At 24.2% G+C, this 14,288-nt stretch overlaps 4 protein-coding genes across 4 annotated transcripts; 3 read left to right on the top strand and 1 right to left on the bottom strand.

Annotated features, from left to right (window-relative positions):
- Nucleotides 1-2,931: 2,931 nt before the first annotated feature.
- Nucleotides 2,932-3,474, bottom strand: LOC129619129 (protein CTLA-2-alpha-like). Its single transcript, XM_055534221.1, has one exon. It carries the CDS (start codon nt 3,412-3,414, stop codon nt 3,109-3,111), a length of 306 nt encoding a protein of 101 aa, XP_055390196.1. The 5' UTR covers nt 3,415-3,474; the 3' UTR covers nt 2,932-3,108.
- Nucleotides 3,475-5,592: 2,118 nt separating this feature from the next.
- Nucleotides 5,593-6,154, top strand: LOC129619135 (cathepsin 8-like). The gene has a single exon (XM_055534226.1). The coding sequence runs from the start codon at nt 5,753-5,755 to the stop codon at nt 6,011-6,013; it is 261 nt and encodes an 86-aa protein (XP_055390201.1). The 5' UTR covers nt 5,593-5,752; the 3' UTR covers nt 6,014-6,154.
- Nucleotides 6,155-7,903: 1,749 nt separating this feature from the next.
- Nucleotides 7,904-8,595, top strand: LOC129619096 (cystein proteinase inhibitor protein salarin-like). Its single transcript, XM_055534182.1, has one exon. It carries the CDS (start codon nt 7,968-7,970, stop codon nt 8,286-8,288), a length of 321 nt encoding a protein of 106 aa, XP_055390157.1. The 5' UTR covers nt 7,904-7,967; the 3' UTR covers nt 8,289-8,595.
- Nucleotides 8,596-12,529: 3,934 nt separating this feature from the next.
- On the top strand, nt 12,530-12,884 carry LOC129619160 (cystein proteinase inhibitor protein salarin-like). The gene has a single exon (XM_055534263.1). It carries the CDS (start codon nt 12,547-12,549, stop codon nt 12,880-12,882), a length of 336 nt encoding a protein of 111 aa, XP_055390238.1. The 5' UTR covers nt 12,530-12,546; the 3' UTR covers nt 12,883-12,884.
- Nucleotides 12,885-14,288: the final 1,404 nt, after the last annotated feature.

Here is a 14,288-nt window from a genome sequence, read left to right as displayed (position 1 = left end):
TTTTCTCATAATTGCATTTCTTCTCAATATAATTTCAATGTATCTAATTTGATAATTTATTTAAAGATGAAATAATGATAAAATATTGTCAAAATATAGTAATAAAATTAAAGTATGAGAATTACTAATTGAAGTTTTCGGATTTCTAGACATATTCTATCCATTATTGATTTATATTAATTTTTATATACATATTCTTAATTAGTGTATCCTGAAGAAGAATACTTTTAATATATAATATATTTGTATTTGTAATTAATTAGATTTATATTTGTATTAAAATTATATTTTTTATAAAAGTGAGGAATATGTACTAGCAAGCATAATAATTGTATTTTAATTTTTTCTCTGTATAACTTTACTATTAATGTTATGTTAAATATAACAAGTAAAATTTTCTGTTCAAAGAATTTTTATAAAATAGAAATAGGTGTAAACCTTGATTTAGCTTTTGTTGCATATTTAATACAATTATTTTTTAATTAAAATGTTTTAACAAATTATCGTATTAAAACACTTACAATTCATTTTATTTTCTTTATTCACAATTTGAATTTTGAAAATTTGAAATATTTAAATTTAATATTCATAATTTTGTTTATTTTTTTTAAATTTTATAAGCAAATAGAACCACTGCTTTAATAGAAATATTAATGTTAATTTCTTTGGACTATTAATTTTTTTTCTCAAAAAACTAAAAAAAAAAATAAAAAAAAATCACAAGAAAAAAGAAAAATTTTTAACAATTTTAAAAATTAATAAAGTGTATATTATACAATTAATTTTATCCATATTGTATGTAATATTTAAATCTATCCTGCTTTGAGAAAACTATAATAAATAAATAAATTCATTGGACATATCATTATAATTCATTTTTGTGTACTAACATAATTTAAATTGAAGAATATAAGCAACAAAATATTGAATAAATAATTGTTATATGTGGTGATTATTTATTAATTAATACTCAATAATGTGTATAATATTTTCATATTTTTATTTCCATTTATAGTTCTTACTTAAGTTAGATTTTCATAGTTATAAACAAAATAAATTATATATGTTTAACTTCTATGGTTTCATTTAATTCATTTGAATTTTAATATTTTTTATGTGTTTAATAAAACATATTATTATATGTAAATGATATTATTAGCAAAACATTTACAAATAATTAAGTTTAAGACACAAAATTTAATTAAAATTTGGAATTTAATTAATTTGCTAAAGAAATTACATTCTTCTTTGTTTCTTGTCATTGGCCAGATTGATATTTTATTTGAGACAATTACATAGGATTGATAAGATTTAACACATATCCATATTCTCTAAGTTTTCTAAGAAGACGAATCACTTGAAAAAATTAAGTGAATTTCAAATTTCGAAATTGATATAATATCTCATTCATTCAAGTTGTTCGTTTTAGAGGATATGGGTGATAATTTTGAAATCAGTATTTTATTTTAATTGTTGTAATCTCATTTTATATCTCATATAAATCTCATTTTATATCTCATATAAAATTTCTCACATAAAATTTTCTATTTTGTTTTATATAAAATAAATATTATATGCATTATATTATGCTTTCGCTTTGCTTTCAAAAATGTTATTAATTAATCATTTAAATCTTCATTTTTAAATAAAATTTATTATATTTATATGTATTTAATTTAATATTTATTGATTTGCATACGAATTTTTTCTCATTTAATGTAAATTTTTCGCCACAATACAAGTATTCGCTTATATTTTACGATAAGTCGCAATCTACGACTAAGTAATTAATATATTTGTAGACCAAATATTTTTTATATTGTATTATATAAAAATTTTCTTGTTACTTTTTTTATTAGAAATTTATAATTAACCTGTGATAAAAAGTAATATTTGAAAGAACAAGAAAAATAAAATTAGCATCTAATTATTTTGAAGTTTGATAACTTTTTTGTTCAGTTTTTCTTTTTATTTTAAGGATATATCAATAAAGGTTACCATCAAAGCAGGATAGAATTACGAAAAAAAAACAAACAAACACATTTAAATCATTTATAAATAATGCTTATCCTTTTCTCCTTTAAATGTAAGTTGACAAGTAATACTAACTACATTATAGTAATAATAATTAAATATAAGCAAATATATATTATATAATATATATATATATAAATATATTATATATTACATATAATATGTAAAAGGAAAAAGAAATAAAAATTTAGTTAAAAATGTGAAATTTAATTGAAAAAGAAAATAAATCCTTTTTTCGTTAACGTGTTAATAATAAAATTTATTTGTTTTAATTTTTCTTTCAGTAATTTAATTGGGTGGGAAAGCTGAATGGTATTTAATAACATTTAATAAGTGCAATTTTTTGAAATCCGAATTTGTTTCCTTGATCATTTTCAGAACTTCAGAATATATTTAATTTTACATGAAGAAATATTTTGTAGGTATGTTTTCAGAATCGAATATTAATTAAAATTGAAATTAAAACTGCAAAAGTAAATTAAAAAAATTGTCCAAATCTTATTTTTTTTTGGACACTCACAAAGTTTCGGTAGCTATGATCGCAATTTATTTCGCTTAATCATTTGATATTCAGTCTCTGCAAAATTATAAAATGGCATAAATAATTCAGATCATGATTTAGCGCCGCTATTCGCTTTTAAAACTACTCAAGAAGTTATTTATTTTTAATACCTGGGGTCGGGTCTCAAAATTGTACCGCCATCTGAAATAAATAGCTTATATTATGTATGACTAATTGACGAAAACTCGAAAATGAAAATTTGAGTCGCAATTTGTTGCAAATTGATGAGGGTCATGAAGTTTCTTATATCTTTTCATTGTAAAAACAAATATTTTTCTAAATAAAGAAAATAATATATAAATTTTAAGTTTGAAATTTAACATGAAAATACCTAATTTTTATTTAATTAAGGTTATATTTATATGTTTATATATGTAGTATACATATTTGTACAAATATTATTTTCAATTTTGACAAAAATCTAGATATGCAAAAATTAAACTATGTTCATTAAAGTATTGTAATTTAACATTTGACATAGAATTAGATATGTTTTCTATACAAAGTTTATTTTATGATTTTATGCCCCCAAAATGAACTTCTTCTGGTTTCAAATCTGCAAATTGATTGATACCTTGTGTATATGAAACTTCACCGGCATCGTATCTCTTATTATGTTTTATAACGTCTATTTTAGTTGCCTCATAAATTTTACGCCTTCTAGCATCTTCTTCAGAGTTATATTTTTTCTCAAATTTAATTTTGAAATTTTCCCATTCTTCATCAGTTACATCCGTCGATTCTGATCTAACAACAACCACAAATAATGTTATTAAACAAAATACAAACAAAAAATTACAATGTCTAGATTTAAACATTTTGTTAAAAGGAATAAAAATTCAAAAACGTTACGGTGTGAAATACAACGTTGTTAAAGTCACTGTGAATTATAGATTGACAATGTCATGTATTAAGTAATTTTCTAAATTTAATGTTATTTGGAAAGATTAAATTGATTCATTTTTTAGTAATACATCTGTATCAAAATTAATGGACGAATACTGAGGTTATCAAAAGTTCATGAAATAATGTAATTAAAATGTACGACATCTTTTGATAAAAGTACAGAAGAGAACACTTATAACTTTTACAGCTGCCTAATAAAAAATGTTAAAATAAACAGATTTAAAAATTATAAAGAAAGCGGAGAAGAATTTTATTTAAAATTTCTTGATAAAAATTGCTTCCATTTACATTATAAATTCTTGGGGAAATATGTGAATGCTTAATTCCTTTTCCATGAATCGAATTTAAAAGTAAGAAAATCTACTATTCTACTTTTATACAATTGAAAATAAAACAATTTTTAGGTTTCTAAATTGTAGTATTTAGGTTTCTGATTTTAGTAGTTAGGTTTGTGATTTGAACCTAAAAAGTTATAAATTATATAGGTGTTAGAACAACTCATTGATGGGAAATAAAACCGACATTCTCTTATTTATAATATAAAAGCGACATTTTTATAAAATCACGTTTGTAAAATAAATTCAGGTTAGCCCCAGAATGTTACAATTTATAAAGGGTATGCAAATAATATATACTTCGCTGCAGTCTTAATTATAGATGCTTCACTGCAGGCATAAACCTACTTATAAAGTTAACATTTCATATTTAAATATTTTTAATTGTTTTAAAAATCAGATTTTGTAATTTAATAAAAATTTAAACAAAAAAAAATTGTATCAACAATATTGAGGGAACCAATTATATTAAATCTATTTTATCTAATATTAACTATGATTAATCAAAGAGTTCTCCAGATACCCATTACATAAAAAATCAAAAATTTAAATGTAAGGGAACTTGCCATTTATTTACATACATACATATATTAAAAAGTTTGCATAATTTTATTACCACACTTGTTGCGCTGCCATATGTATGAAGGTACAGAAAATGTTGGCATCTGTTCTAGCAATTTTGATTAACGTTAGATCTGCATTTTGGTAAACAAAATTTTTTTGTACAAATTTATAGATTTACTTTCATCACTGACTAAATTCAGGTAATTTTAACTATGCTTAGTTAAATAATAATTAAATCTCACAAAAACCTTTAATTTAATCAATTCTTTTGAAATTGGAGAAATACTCGTATTATATTGAATGTCTATACAAGTTCACACAATATATTTAAGATATAGAAATGTTTCTATGTTTTTTTACGATATTTTTTAGAACAAACACTTTTGAAAGCTTTATTTATTTTTTACAGCTGCTTTTAATGCTATTTTATGTGTTAAATGTATTTGGAATTAAATGAAATTTATATTTATGCTGTCATTAGATTAGAAAAATAAATAAAGTAATTGGAATTATTATTAATTCTTTTTAACCTTTAAGTAAAAAACTCAAATTTCACTATGACAATATCTGAAAATAATTGGATTTATATAATCTGCATATTATAGGTATATTGTAATTCATCATTATTTACGCTGGTTTGCAGAGACTCGCAAATGTTGCTTGAAATGTATAGCATGACAAATACGGCAAACTTTATGTGTCACTATCGGTTAAAACTCGTTGAACAGGAGAGAAGCTTATAGAGCAAATTAATACTTATAAGAGTAAATATATACATGCAAATTTATTTTGCTCATGTTGTTAGCTTTTATTTGTTTCTCTATGAAGCTTGCAATTAAATATTATGCTTGTTTGATATATTTAAGTCATTAGTTTCCAAATTTATGTATAATATAAATATGTGTAGTGTCATTAGTTGACACTCTTAATTGAGGGTTAAACAGTATGAACTGTTGTAAGTTTTTTTAAATGTTTAGAAAAATTAAATATTAGATTCAATTTTTTAAATTATGTGAATACTTCCCATGCAAATTCCAACAAATTATTTTATAATATTTTCTTTGCAGTTCAAGATCTAAAAATAAATAATTTTATGAATCCTACATAAAAATAAAAATCATGTTAAAAGCCTTATCTATATAGCTTATTAACATAAAAAGAAATCCATAAATCACCCGATATAAAATTCAATTCAATTTTTAATATAAAAAGGGAAGCATCAAAAAAAATCTTATTATATTTTGTAAGATATTTACTCGAAAATCATTTTAAAATTAAGCTGCAATTATAAGGCAAAATTTTATTGTCTTAACTTTTTATTGTACTTACAAGTTCATTTTTAAAACACGTGATGGCCGAAATTGAAGAAACAGATAGCTTGGACGTTACTGACGAAGAATGGGAAAATTATAAAAAGAAGTTTCAAAAAAATTATAGTCCGACTGAAGACTCGCAAAGACGTAAAATATACGAAGCAAGTAAAAAAGTAATAGTAGAACATAATAAAAAATTTAAAGCTGGCGAAGTACCATTCGCAATGAGTATTAATCAATTTGCCGATAGAAAACCTGAAGAAGCGGGTGGTTGTATGAAAAAGGCTTTAGGTAAATAACAAGTTACTTTTTAGAGTAGTTTATAATTGTTAAATTGTGTATAAGATATTTATTTTATTTTTACAATAAGTGTAGTAAATACAATGTTAAAAATTTAAGATCATATATTTTCACCTGAATTTTAAATCAATCATATACAATGTAAAAATATACACAAAATAATTATATAATAAAATTGGTATGTGCATAAAAATATTTTTTGTTCTGATTTATAAAATAAATATATAAACACAGTGAAACCTTTTTAGCTTGAACCACTATGAATGTCACAGTAAAGTTCGAATACATAAAATGCAATAAAATGCTTAAGAGCATAAAGCAAATAAAAGCTTGTTTAAGAGCGTGAAAAAAATAAAATTTTGTTCAATTTAAAGAGAAATTTAACTTCTAGAGAGTTTGAGTAAGAGGCGTTTGACGATATTTAATTTTTCATTTTATAAATGATGGATCAATTTTGAAAAGGCTCCAAAAATATTGGAGTTATTTAAAAATGTATCATTATCCACATTTTTCAATCATTACTTAAATTGTATCCGCATTATCTGCAATTGCAACACTGAAAAATAAATTAATACATCAAATTTGGTATTTATTTTGGGGATATCAAAGTATTATCTTAATTGCAAAAATTAAAAGTAGAACGCGCCAAAAAATAAGTTTCACAAGGAGCTGTAAGCAGGAATCGCTGTGCCAAAAAGGAATTACCTGTAGTTATGTGCCAACTAATGTGCAGCTTGTTTTAATCAGCAACTATTGTTACACAGGTAAGCAGGTCAAATTAACATTACAACTGCATTGAGACTTCCAAATACTATTTAGTAAAATTGTAACACAATAAAAGGATTTTCGAAAAATTTAAATTAAAAATGTCATTATTGCAATGATAAAGCTTTCTTTATATTTTTTTCGGTTAAAGTTTTTTTTCGCACAACATTCGCAAATGATTCTACTTTGTTACAAAACATAGCAATTGTAACTTTTTCGTTTTATTAAGTTATTCAAAAAAAAGAAATTAAGTATGAATAAATTAAAAATTAAATTATAAATGTTTATTTTATTATGATGCCACGCCGTAGCTTTCTAAATAAAGTATTTTGCAGACTTGTAAGTTTTGTTAAAGCTTTAATTTAAAATACAAATCAAAAATCGAAAAAAATTAGACAAAAAAAATTATTTAGACAGCAAAACAAAGTGCAACAAGCATGAAAAAAATAAACAACTTGGAAAAAAATCTATTTAATTAACAATAAATAATTTTTAATAAAATATTTAAATTAGGGTTTAAAAAAGCTTTCCTCTTGTTTTTTTTAATGAAAAGGTCGCGTTAACCATCTACACATTAAATACAGACAAACATATATACAAGTTTTGAAAAAAGTTATATAATATATTTGCTTTGAATGATTAAACTTGTTAACCCCCCCCCCCACAAAATAAATTTATTTTGTGTTACAAATTTGTATTTAATGGAAAAAAGTCCCAAAAATCTTAGAGTACATATATTTAAGATTTTGTATACAAATGAAAATAAATCGTAAATTAATGGAAAAAGTAATTCACTTAGAAAAATTTAATTTATAAAACTCGCTAGTGAAGGCATTCTGGCCTCAGTACTTTCACAATTTGTTGTTCAGTTCACTTCAGTTTACTGCACCCAAAATATATACACTAAATGAGAAATTTTAAAATATACACAAGAAAATATTTTAGAAATATCCAAAATTTGATTAATTTAATTTAAATTTAATAATTTTGGGACATACAACACATTGGAACCTTTTCACATAAATTTCAAAAAAAAAAAAATTATTTAAAAAAAAACTTAAAACTTGAAATTAATTTATTGATTGTTGAATCTTTGAGAAAAAATTCCTGTAGATTAACATAAAAGCAGGTAAAAAATTAATCATTATTGTTTGAAATTTGAAGAGAAAAAGAACGATTTTCATAAAAATGTTGAAATTACACAGTTTCACAATTTTACTTCTATTGAGCTTAACTTTTATTTTGGTTTCGTCACGTCCAAATGAACCATCAGATAGTTTAGAAGTTACTGATGACGAATGGGAAAATTATAAAAAAGAATTTGGAAAACAATATGAGGCTGAAGAAGACGCTGAAAGACGTAAAATTTATACGGAAACTAAAAAACATATTATAGAGCATAACAAGAAATTTGATGCTGGCGAAGTATCATATTCGCAAGGATTTAATCAATTCGCAGACAGAAAACCCGATGAAGTTCCACGCGGTTTAAAGAAACAACATGATTAAGATTGTCTTAAAAATATTTGTTAAATGAAACACTTTTCATATTTAAAGACAATATTAAAAAAATGTTCAATACAATCAATGTGATAAAAATTACTAATAAAATTTATAAAAGTTTATGCATAATATGCAATTATATTGAAACTAAAAAAATAACATAAATGTATTATGAAAAAATGGTATTTATTAATTTATCGGAATTTAGTCAGATAACTTCATCACAGTGAAATTTCAATATAACGAACCATCTAAATTCAAATATTGAGTTCGTATAATAAAGAAAAGCTCGCTTAATATAAAATTAATAAAAAGATATATGTACACATATTTTTTAAAATTCAACCCATTGTATGAATTAAAATTGAATTTGTCATCTAATGTCAGTGAGTTTATGGCAAATGTATACAAATCCACGAAGCATTTTCGTGTTTTATTTTCTTTTGGAATATGGTAATTTTTTAAGTATTATAAATGGATAAAAAGTTAAATGGATAGAAAGTTAAATCAGTTTATTATATGTATAGAATGGGTTTTACTTGGAAAAATTGTAAATTTACAGACGCCGCAATAATTGTTCGTTACTTAAAGAAGTTTATTGTGTGGGTTGCTCGGTGTATGAAAATTTTACTGTGATTTATAAAAACTCGTATAAGTAAACCAAAAAAATATAATATACATTATGTACATAAGTATATCATTATAAAAATGTTATAAAACAATAAACATATTACAAATACTTACCAAAGTCTATTTCACAATGAAGTGTTATTGAAATTGTGGTTACTGTTTAATGACAGTACTCGAGCTCTCATAAATTATAAAAATATACTCTATTTTCAAAACTTTATGTGGTGAATTCGAATAAAAGCATTTTTGCGAGAACTATATATAGAATTTATCAGTTTTGAATAAACCACTCCTAAAACATACCATATTCCTAAAACATCAAGTTTGTATGCCATATTTCAAGTATATTTGAATGAAGTACTGTTGCTTTTCGTTTTATCTTGTCACATTTTTGCATATAAGTATGCAGATTTTTTATCAAAGTGAAAATATTATGAGCTATAGATATTTTATGTTAATTTAGCAGAAAAAGTTCATTATTCACCAAAATCTGTAAGCTATAATATTAGGTGAAAATCGTATTAGGTGATGAAAGTATTAGAATTTTATTTAATTTGTCGCTAATTATTAATATTTAATAAAATAAGTTGACAACGAAGTTAACAGTAAATAAGAGCTATAAAGTGTAGAAAAAAAGAAAAGCTTATAGCATATAGTAGAAAACGAAGATTTAAAATAAAGTTGGGTCAAACTAATGATTTGTAAAGTAGCACATTTCCGATTAACAAGTGAAAATATTGTTTTTAAAAACAATCTGCATTATTTAAAACGCTTTTATTCATGATGAAATATTTCAAGGATTGCATACATTTAGGATGAAGTAAAAAAAAAATTGAAAGACTCACAACACCTGAATTTAAGGCTTGATTGCGTAGGTTAAAAAAGATTACATTTTTTGATGGCATGGCACTTACCGTTAACTTTCTGCATTTATAGAAATTTGGAAAAGTTTGCAGTTTCGGAAATAAGGTGCCGAAATTTTAGAAATTTTGATAGATGACAGCTTCAGAGGGGTGGAGTGAGAAAATTTTTTTTTTTCTAAGAAACTGAACTATTTGTTAGTATCTTAAAGCTTTTAAAATTTCAGGCTTCATGTAGCTAAATGCAGCAACAATAAACCTTTCTCATTATTACGTACTGTTATGAATCGGAATTAAAATGAGGACAATTTGAAATTGCTATTTAAATTAATTTAAAAAAAAATCTTCATTTTCTTATCACAAAAACTTATACATATACGAGTATTAATACAAAGATTAACGACAGTTTTCTTTTTTATAAACCTGTAAAATTTGTTAAAATAAAATTAATTTCAAGTTATACCAGTTTCTGCTCGGAATTCTAAATATAAAAAAATAATAATATTAATGGTTTGTTTTTATTTACTTTTTTCTCAGTCCTCATAAAAAAAAATGATTATCTAATTATATAAAGTTTTAAGTTTCTGAATAAATTATTAAAAAAAAAATTGTAGTCGGATTTAAAAGGACAAAAAATTTATTAAAAATAAAATATTTTATTTAAATATTGATTTTAAAAATCGATAACTAAAATGGCCATTAAAGCTTTCTTAAACTGCACTTTAATTAAGATTGTTGTTGTAAAAATTTTGTTTCGAATATAAAAAACTCATTGGTTACATAAGACTGGCAGTTTTAATGGCGAGAATCTGCTTGAACCGTTTCAAATTTTGGTTGATTTTGTTCTGTAGGACCGTAAATCATTTAATTTTATTTTTCTTCATTTTTGCTGGCCAGATCAAAATATAAAAATTTTGTTCACCTCTAATCTGTAGAATTGTTTTATTTTTCAATTAACAAAAGATTTTGAAAAACAAATTGCTATAAAAATTAGATAATGATCTTCTATTCTTAAAAAATGGAGCCGCATTCTTATTAATCATGGACATTTGTCGTTATTTAAAAAAAAAAACAAAACGTAATGAAAGAATTCTACAGTTGAAAGTTATTTTCAATTTTATTATAAATTTTTTTGCCAACAATATAACAAGCAAATTTTGTGTTACACAGTTTTTACTTAAATTTAGTTTGTAACCGCAAACATGCATTCAATTATACAACGTGATAAGAATTTTCAATAAACACACAAAAGTATTCTTATATTGGACAATAAAAATTCATATTTCTTTCAAGTTTTTGTTGCTTGGAACTAAGTTGAAATTTGAAATAATTTTTTAACAAAACTTTGTAATAACTTTACTATCTTTGTAGCATAGATACCCGTTACTAAGAAACTAATTACTATAAGTATATATATTTGTATATAATTGCTAGAAATGGGGATTATAAATTTGGGATAATAAATCAAATTGTTACACTAGAATTTGGGATACTGCGTGTGCGGACCCCAAAAAATTAAGGAAAAAAAACAATAATCCATAAAGTTCCTCAAACAATACACGTTTTAACATTGAATGAAGTAAACTGGTTAACATTAAAAGACGTTAAAAGAAGTAAACTGGGTTGAGTAATAAGATTTTGATATTTAAACAAGTGCAGATTTTGACAAATAAAAATTTTTTATTCTAAAACAGCCGCATTTGTTTGCAGTCAGAATTTTGAGATACTCCACACAGATGGAAAAAAAGACATTTTGTGAATTTAAAATAAAAAATAGTATAAAATGGAAAAGCTTAGTCGAACAGGCTACAAAAAGAACAAATGCGGGCCGGACTGTCTTTTTAAAGTTCAAAATTTAGCATCTAGTTCAAAATTTTTTTAAGTCATAAAAATATTTAATAGCTTGTCATTTTTCAAAACTTCTTGAAGATTTGTGTCAACTGGACATCGTTCGATTGAATTTTGAATTTATATCTGGAAAAACAAGAATCTATTTTAGGTTATATACAGTCAAACCTGTACTTAGTATTTAAAATAAATAAACGATCTACGTTAATATTCAATTTAAATTTCGTACACTAGCAATAAATTATGTTTATGTCAGTAATTTTACTTGCGAATTTTGTACTCAAAATTTTGTTTCATTTCACCGCTGAACGAAGAAAAATCTTACGTTATGTCTCGCTTGTATCACAGGTGTAATTCCAAAATTTAGAGAAATTAATATATAATCTAAGAATTTATAATTATATATTTTCGGATTTTTTCTTCTCAGAAATTAACTTCATTTTTCTGTTACTTATAAAATCATTGAACACCAAAAACAAATTTTAGCGTTTTAGAGATGTGATACGTATACATGGGACGTACTATAATTTTTGTTATGCGCACCGCTGAACACAGGCTTTGTGAAGAATTTCCATTTTGCTGATTAGTAACACATTGGAGCTCAACGTTCTAAAAGCGTAGTACTCTATATAACTGTATCAAACGGCACGCAAAATTAAAGTGTCCCAATCTCGCATTAGATAATATTGTCATTCCTATTTAAATATTCATATAGCAAAACTGACAATAACATATCAAAACTTTTCAAAGTAAACAAATAATAATACTTACTTAAGTACAAAAATTGTAAAATCTTAATGGAAAATTGTGGTTAAGGGCTTTATCATTTACATTGTATGTATGTAGATATTTAAATTAAAATGAAGACAGATAAATTATTTCATTAAATTGTTGAAGTTGTAAGAGAAAAGAAGTTGCTTATAAAAATGTTTAAATTTAACTGTTGTAAATTCATCATTTTACTCTACTTGATTCACTTAACTCTGGTTTCAGTGAAATCAAGTGATACAAAAGTAACAGACGAAGAATGGGAAAATTATAAACGGAAATTTAATAAGGAATATGACACTGAGGAAGATATAATAAGACGTCAAATTTATGAAGCAACTAAAAAGGAAATTATAGAACATAACAAGAGATACGATGCTGGTGATGAAACTTTTAGAAAAGGAATAAATCAATTCACAGATAAACGACCACAAGAAGTTCCTAAAGGTTTTAGATTGCCGTCAAATAAACTGCAACTCAATAAAGTGCTATAAGCTCTGAATAACTTATTAAATAATTAATAATATTTTATTTAATAAAATAAAAATTTATATTTTTAGTATTTAATACTAAAATTTTAAGTTTGTGGTGAATTTAAATGAAAACTAGCAATATTTGCATAATTACCTAAGTATGGATATGCAAATTTTATGCGTATATCTGTACGTACACTTTTATAGAAAGTAGTTATAGGGCTCAGACTTGTATGGAATTACTGCTCGATTGCAAAATCGTTGCCCTGCACTTCTAAGCATTTGCAAAATATTTGATTGCTTAAATGTATGAGATCATACAATTGCATGTGAGAATCATACGCGCTTTAATATAAACCTATGCAATACTAATAAGAAATCAAACAGTTACAAAACTAAAAATTGCAAATCTGTCTAAGCCCATAATTAGATAAATTTTATTGCCAGTAAACAACATGAATAAAGTGATTTGATATATGTACATATAAAGTGCGCACTAATAAGTTACCATTCTCAGAACTCAGTTAATTAAATTTGCGTATATTTTTATGCCAAACCTTATTTAATTTAGACGTGATTTAGATAACGATTCTAATGGGTATAATATTATGCAGCATGAAAATTTTTTCCAGACGAATACAGTGTTTCTATAGTGAAAACGAAACGAAAAGTTCATGAGTCCTTATGGTAGCTGCTATATACGATTTCGAAAGTTATTGGTCCGAGAATATTGGTCATATTCTCGGAAACTATTGAAGGAGAGTATGTATAGTAAAACATACAAATACAATAACAGCAAAATTATTTTCGTTACTTCAACAATAACTAAATAAAATTTTAGAAAATTATCAAGATTTTAATGCGAACTATTTCGCTAATTTTTTAATGCAAAACTGACATAATTCAAAATTTGCAGATTTGAAAAAATCAAATTTTAAAGTTTTGGACTCAATATGTTTTCTCCTAACAGCATAATTTAATAATAATGTTGTATGACACAATATTCCAGTTGGTGAACTTTTAAATTATTTCACTGTCGCAGATGTGACAGATTTTCCTAAAGTTCGAATGATTGGTATTTCGAAAGCACACAAAATACATAATCAAATAAGGTGTTTATTTTAAGCCCTTTACTAGACCTTTCAGGAACTGTTTGTTTGAAGCCCCTATCTTTTTGGAATGGAAGTTATAATCAAAATAGCTTAGATAACTAGAAATTTCGTGAAAATTCGTTAAAATCCCTGTATCTCGAAAACCCTTGAGATTTCGCACCTACTCCGTAACAAAAGTTTTACCCATTTTCGACCCTCTAACCAATGGTATATGTTGTTGTATACCTTTCTGAATCACCCTGTATATATCGGTACTAAAAAAACGAAAATTCAATTGTCTTTTAACGTTGTTAAGAAAAAATTTTTAGTGTAAGA

Source organism: Condylostylus longicornis, unplaced genomic scaffold, assembly GCF_029603195.1.
Source record: "Condylostylus longicornis isolate FDR11 unplaced genomic scaffold, ASM2960319v2 ptg000010l, whole genome shotgun sequence".
Lineage (NCBI taxonomy): Eukaryota > Metazoa > Arthropoda > Insecta > Diptera > Dolichopodidae > Condylostylus > Condylostylus longicornis.
The sequence above is the reverse complement of the archived record's forward strand: the minus strand, read 5'-3'. Positions and strand labels throughout refer to the sequence as shown.

What these genes read in the sequence shown, in the direction of transcription:
- LOC129619129 (XM_055534221.1), bottom strand. Translation starts at nt 3,414, where the DNA reads ATGTTTAAATCTAGACATTGTAATTTTTTGTTTGTATTTTGTTTAATA.
- LOC129619135 (XM_055534226.1), top strand. Translation starts at nt 5,753, where the DNA reads ATGGCCGAAATTGAAGAAACAGATAGCTTGGACGTTACTGACGAAGAA.
- LOC129619096 (XM_055534182.1), top strand. Translation starts at nt 7,968, where the DNA reads ATGTTGAAATTACACAGTTTCACAATTTTACTTCTATTGAGCTTAACT.
- LOC129619160 (XM_055534263.1), top strand. Translation starts at nt 12,547, where the DNA reads ATGTTTAAATTTAACTGTTGTAAATTCATCATTTTACTCTACTTGATT.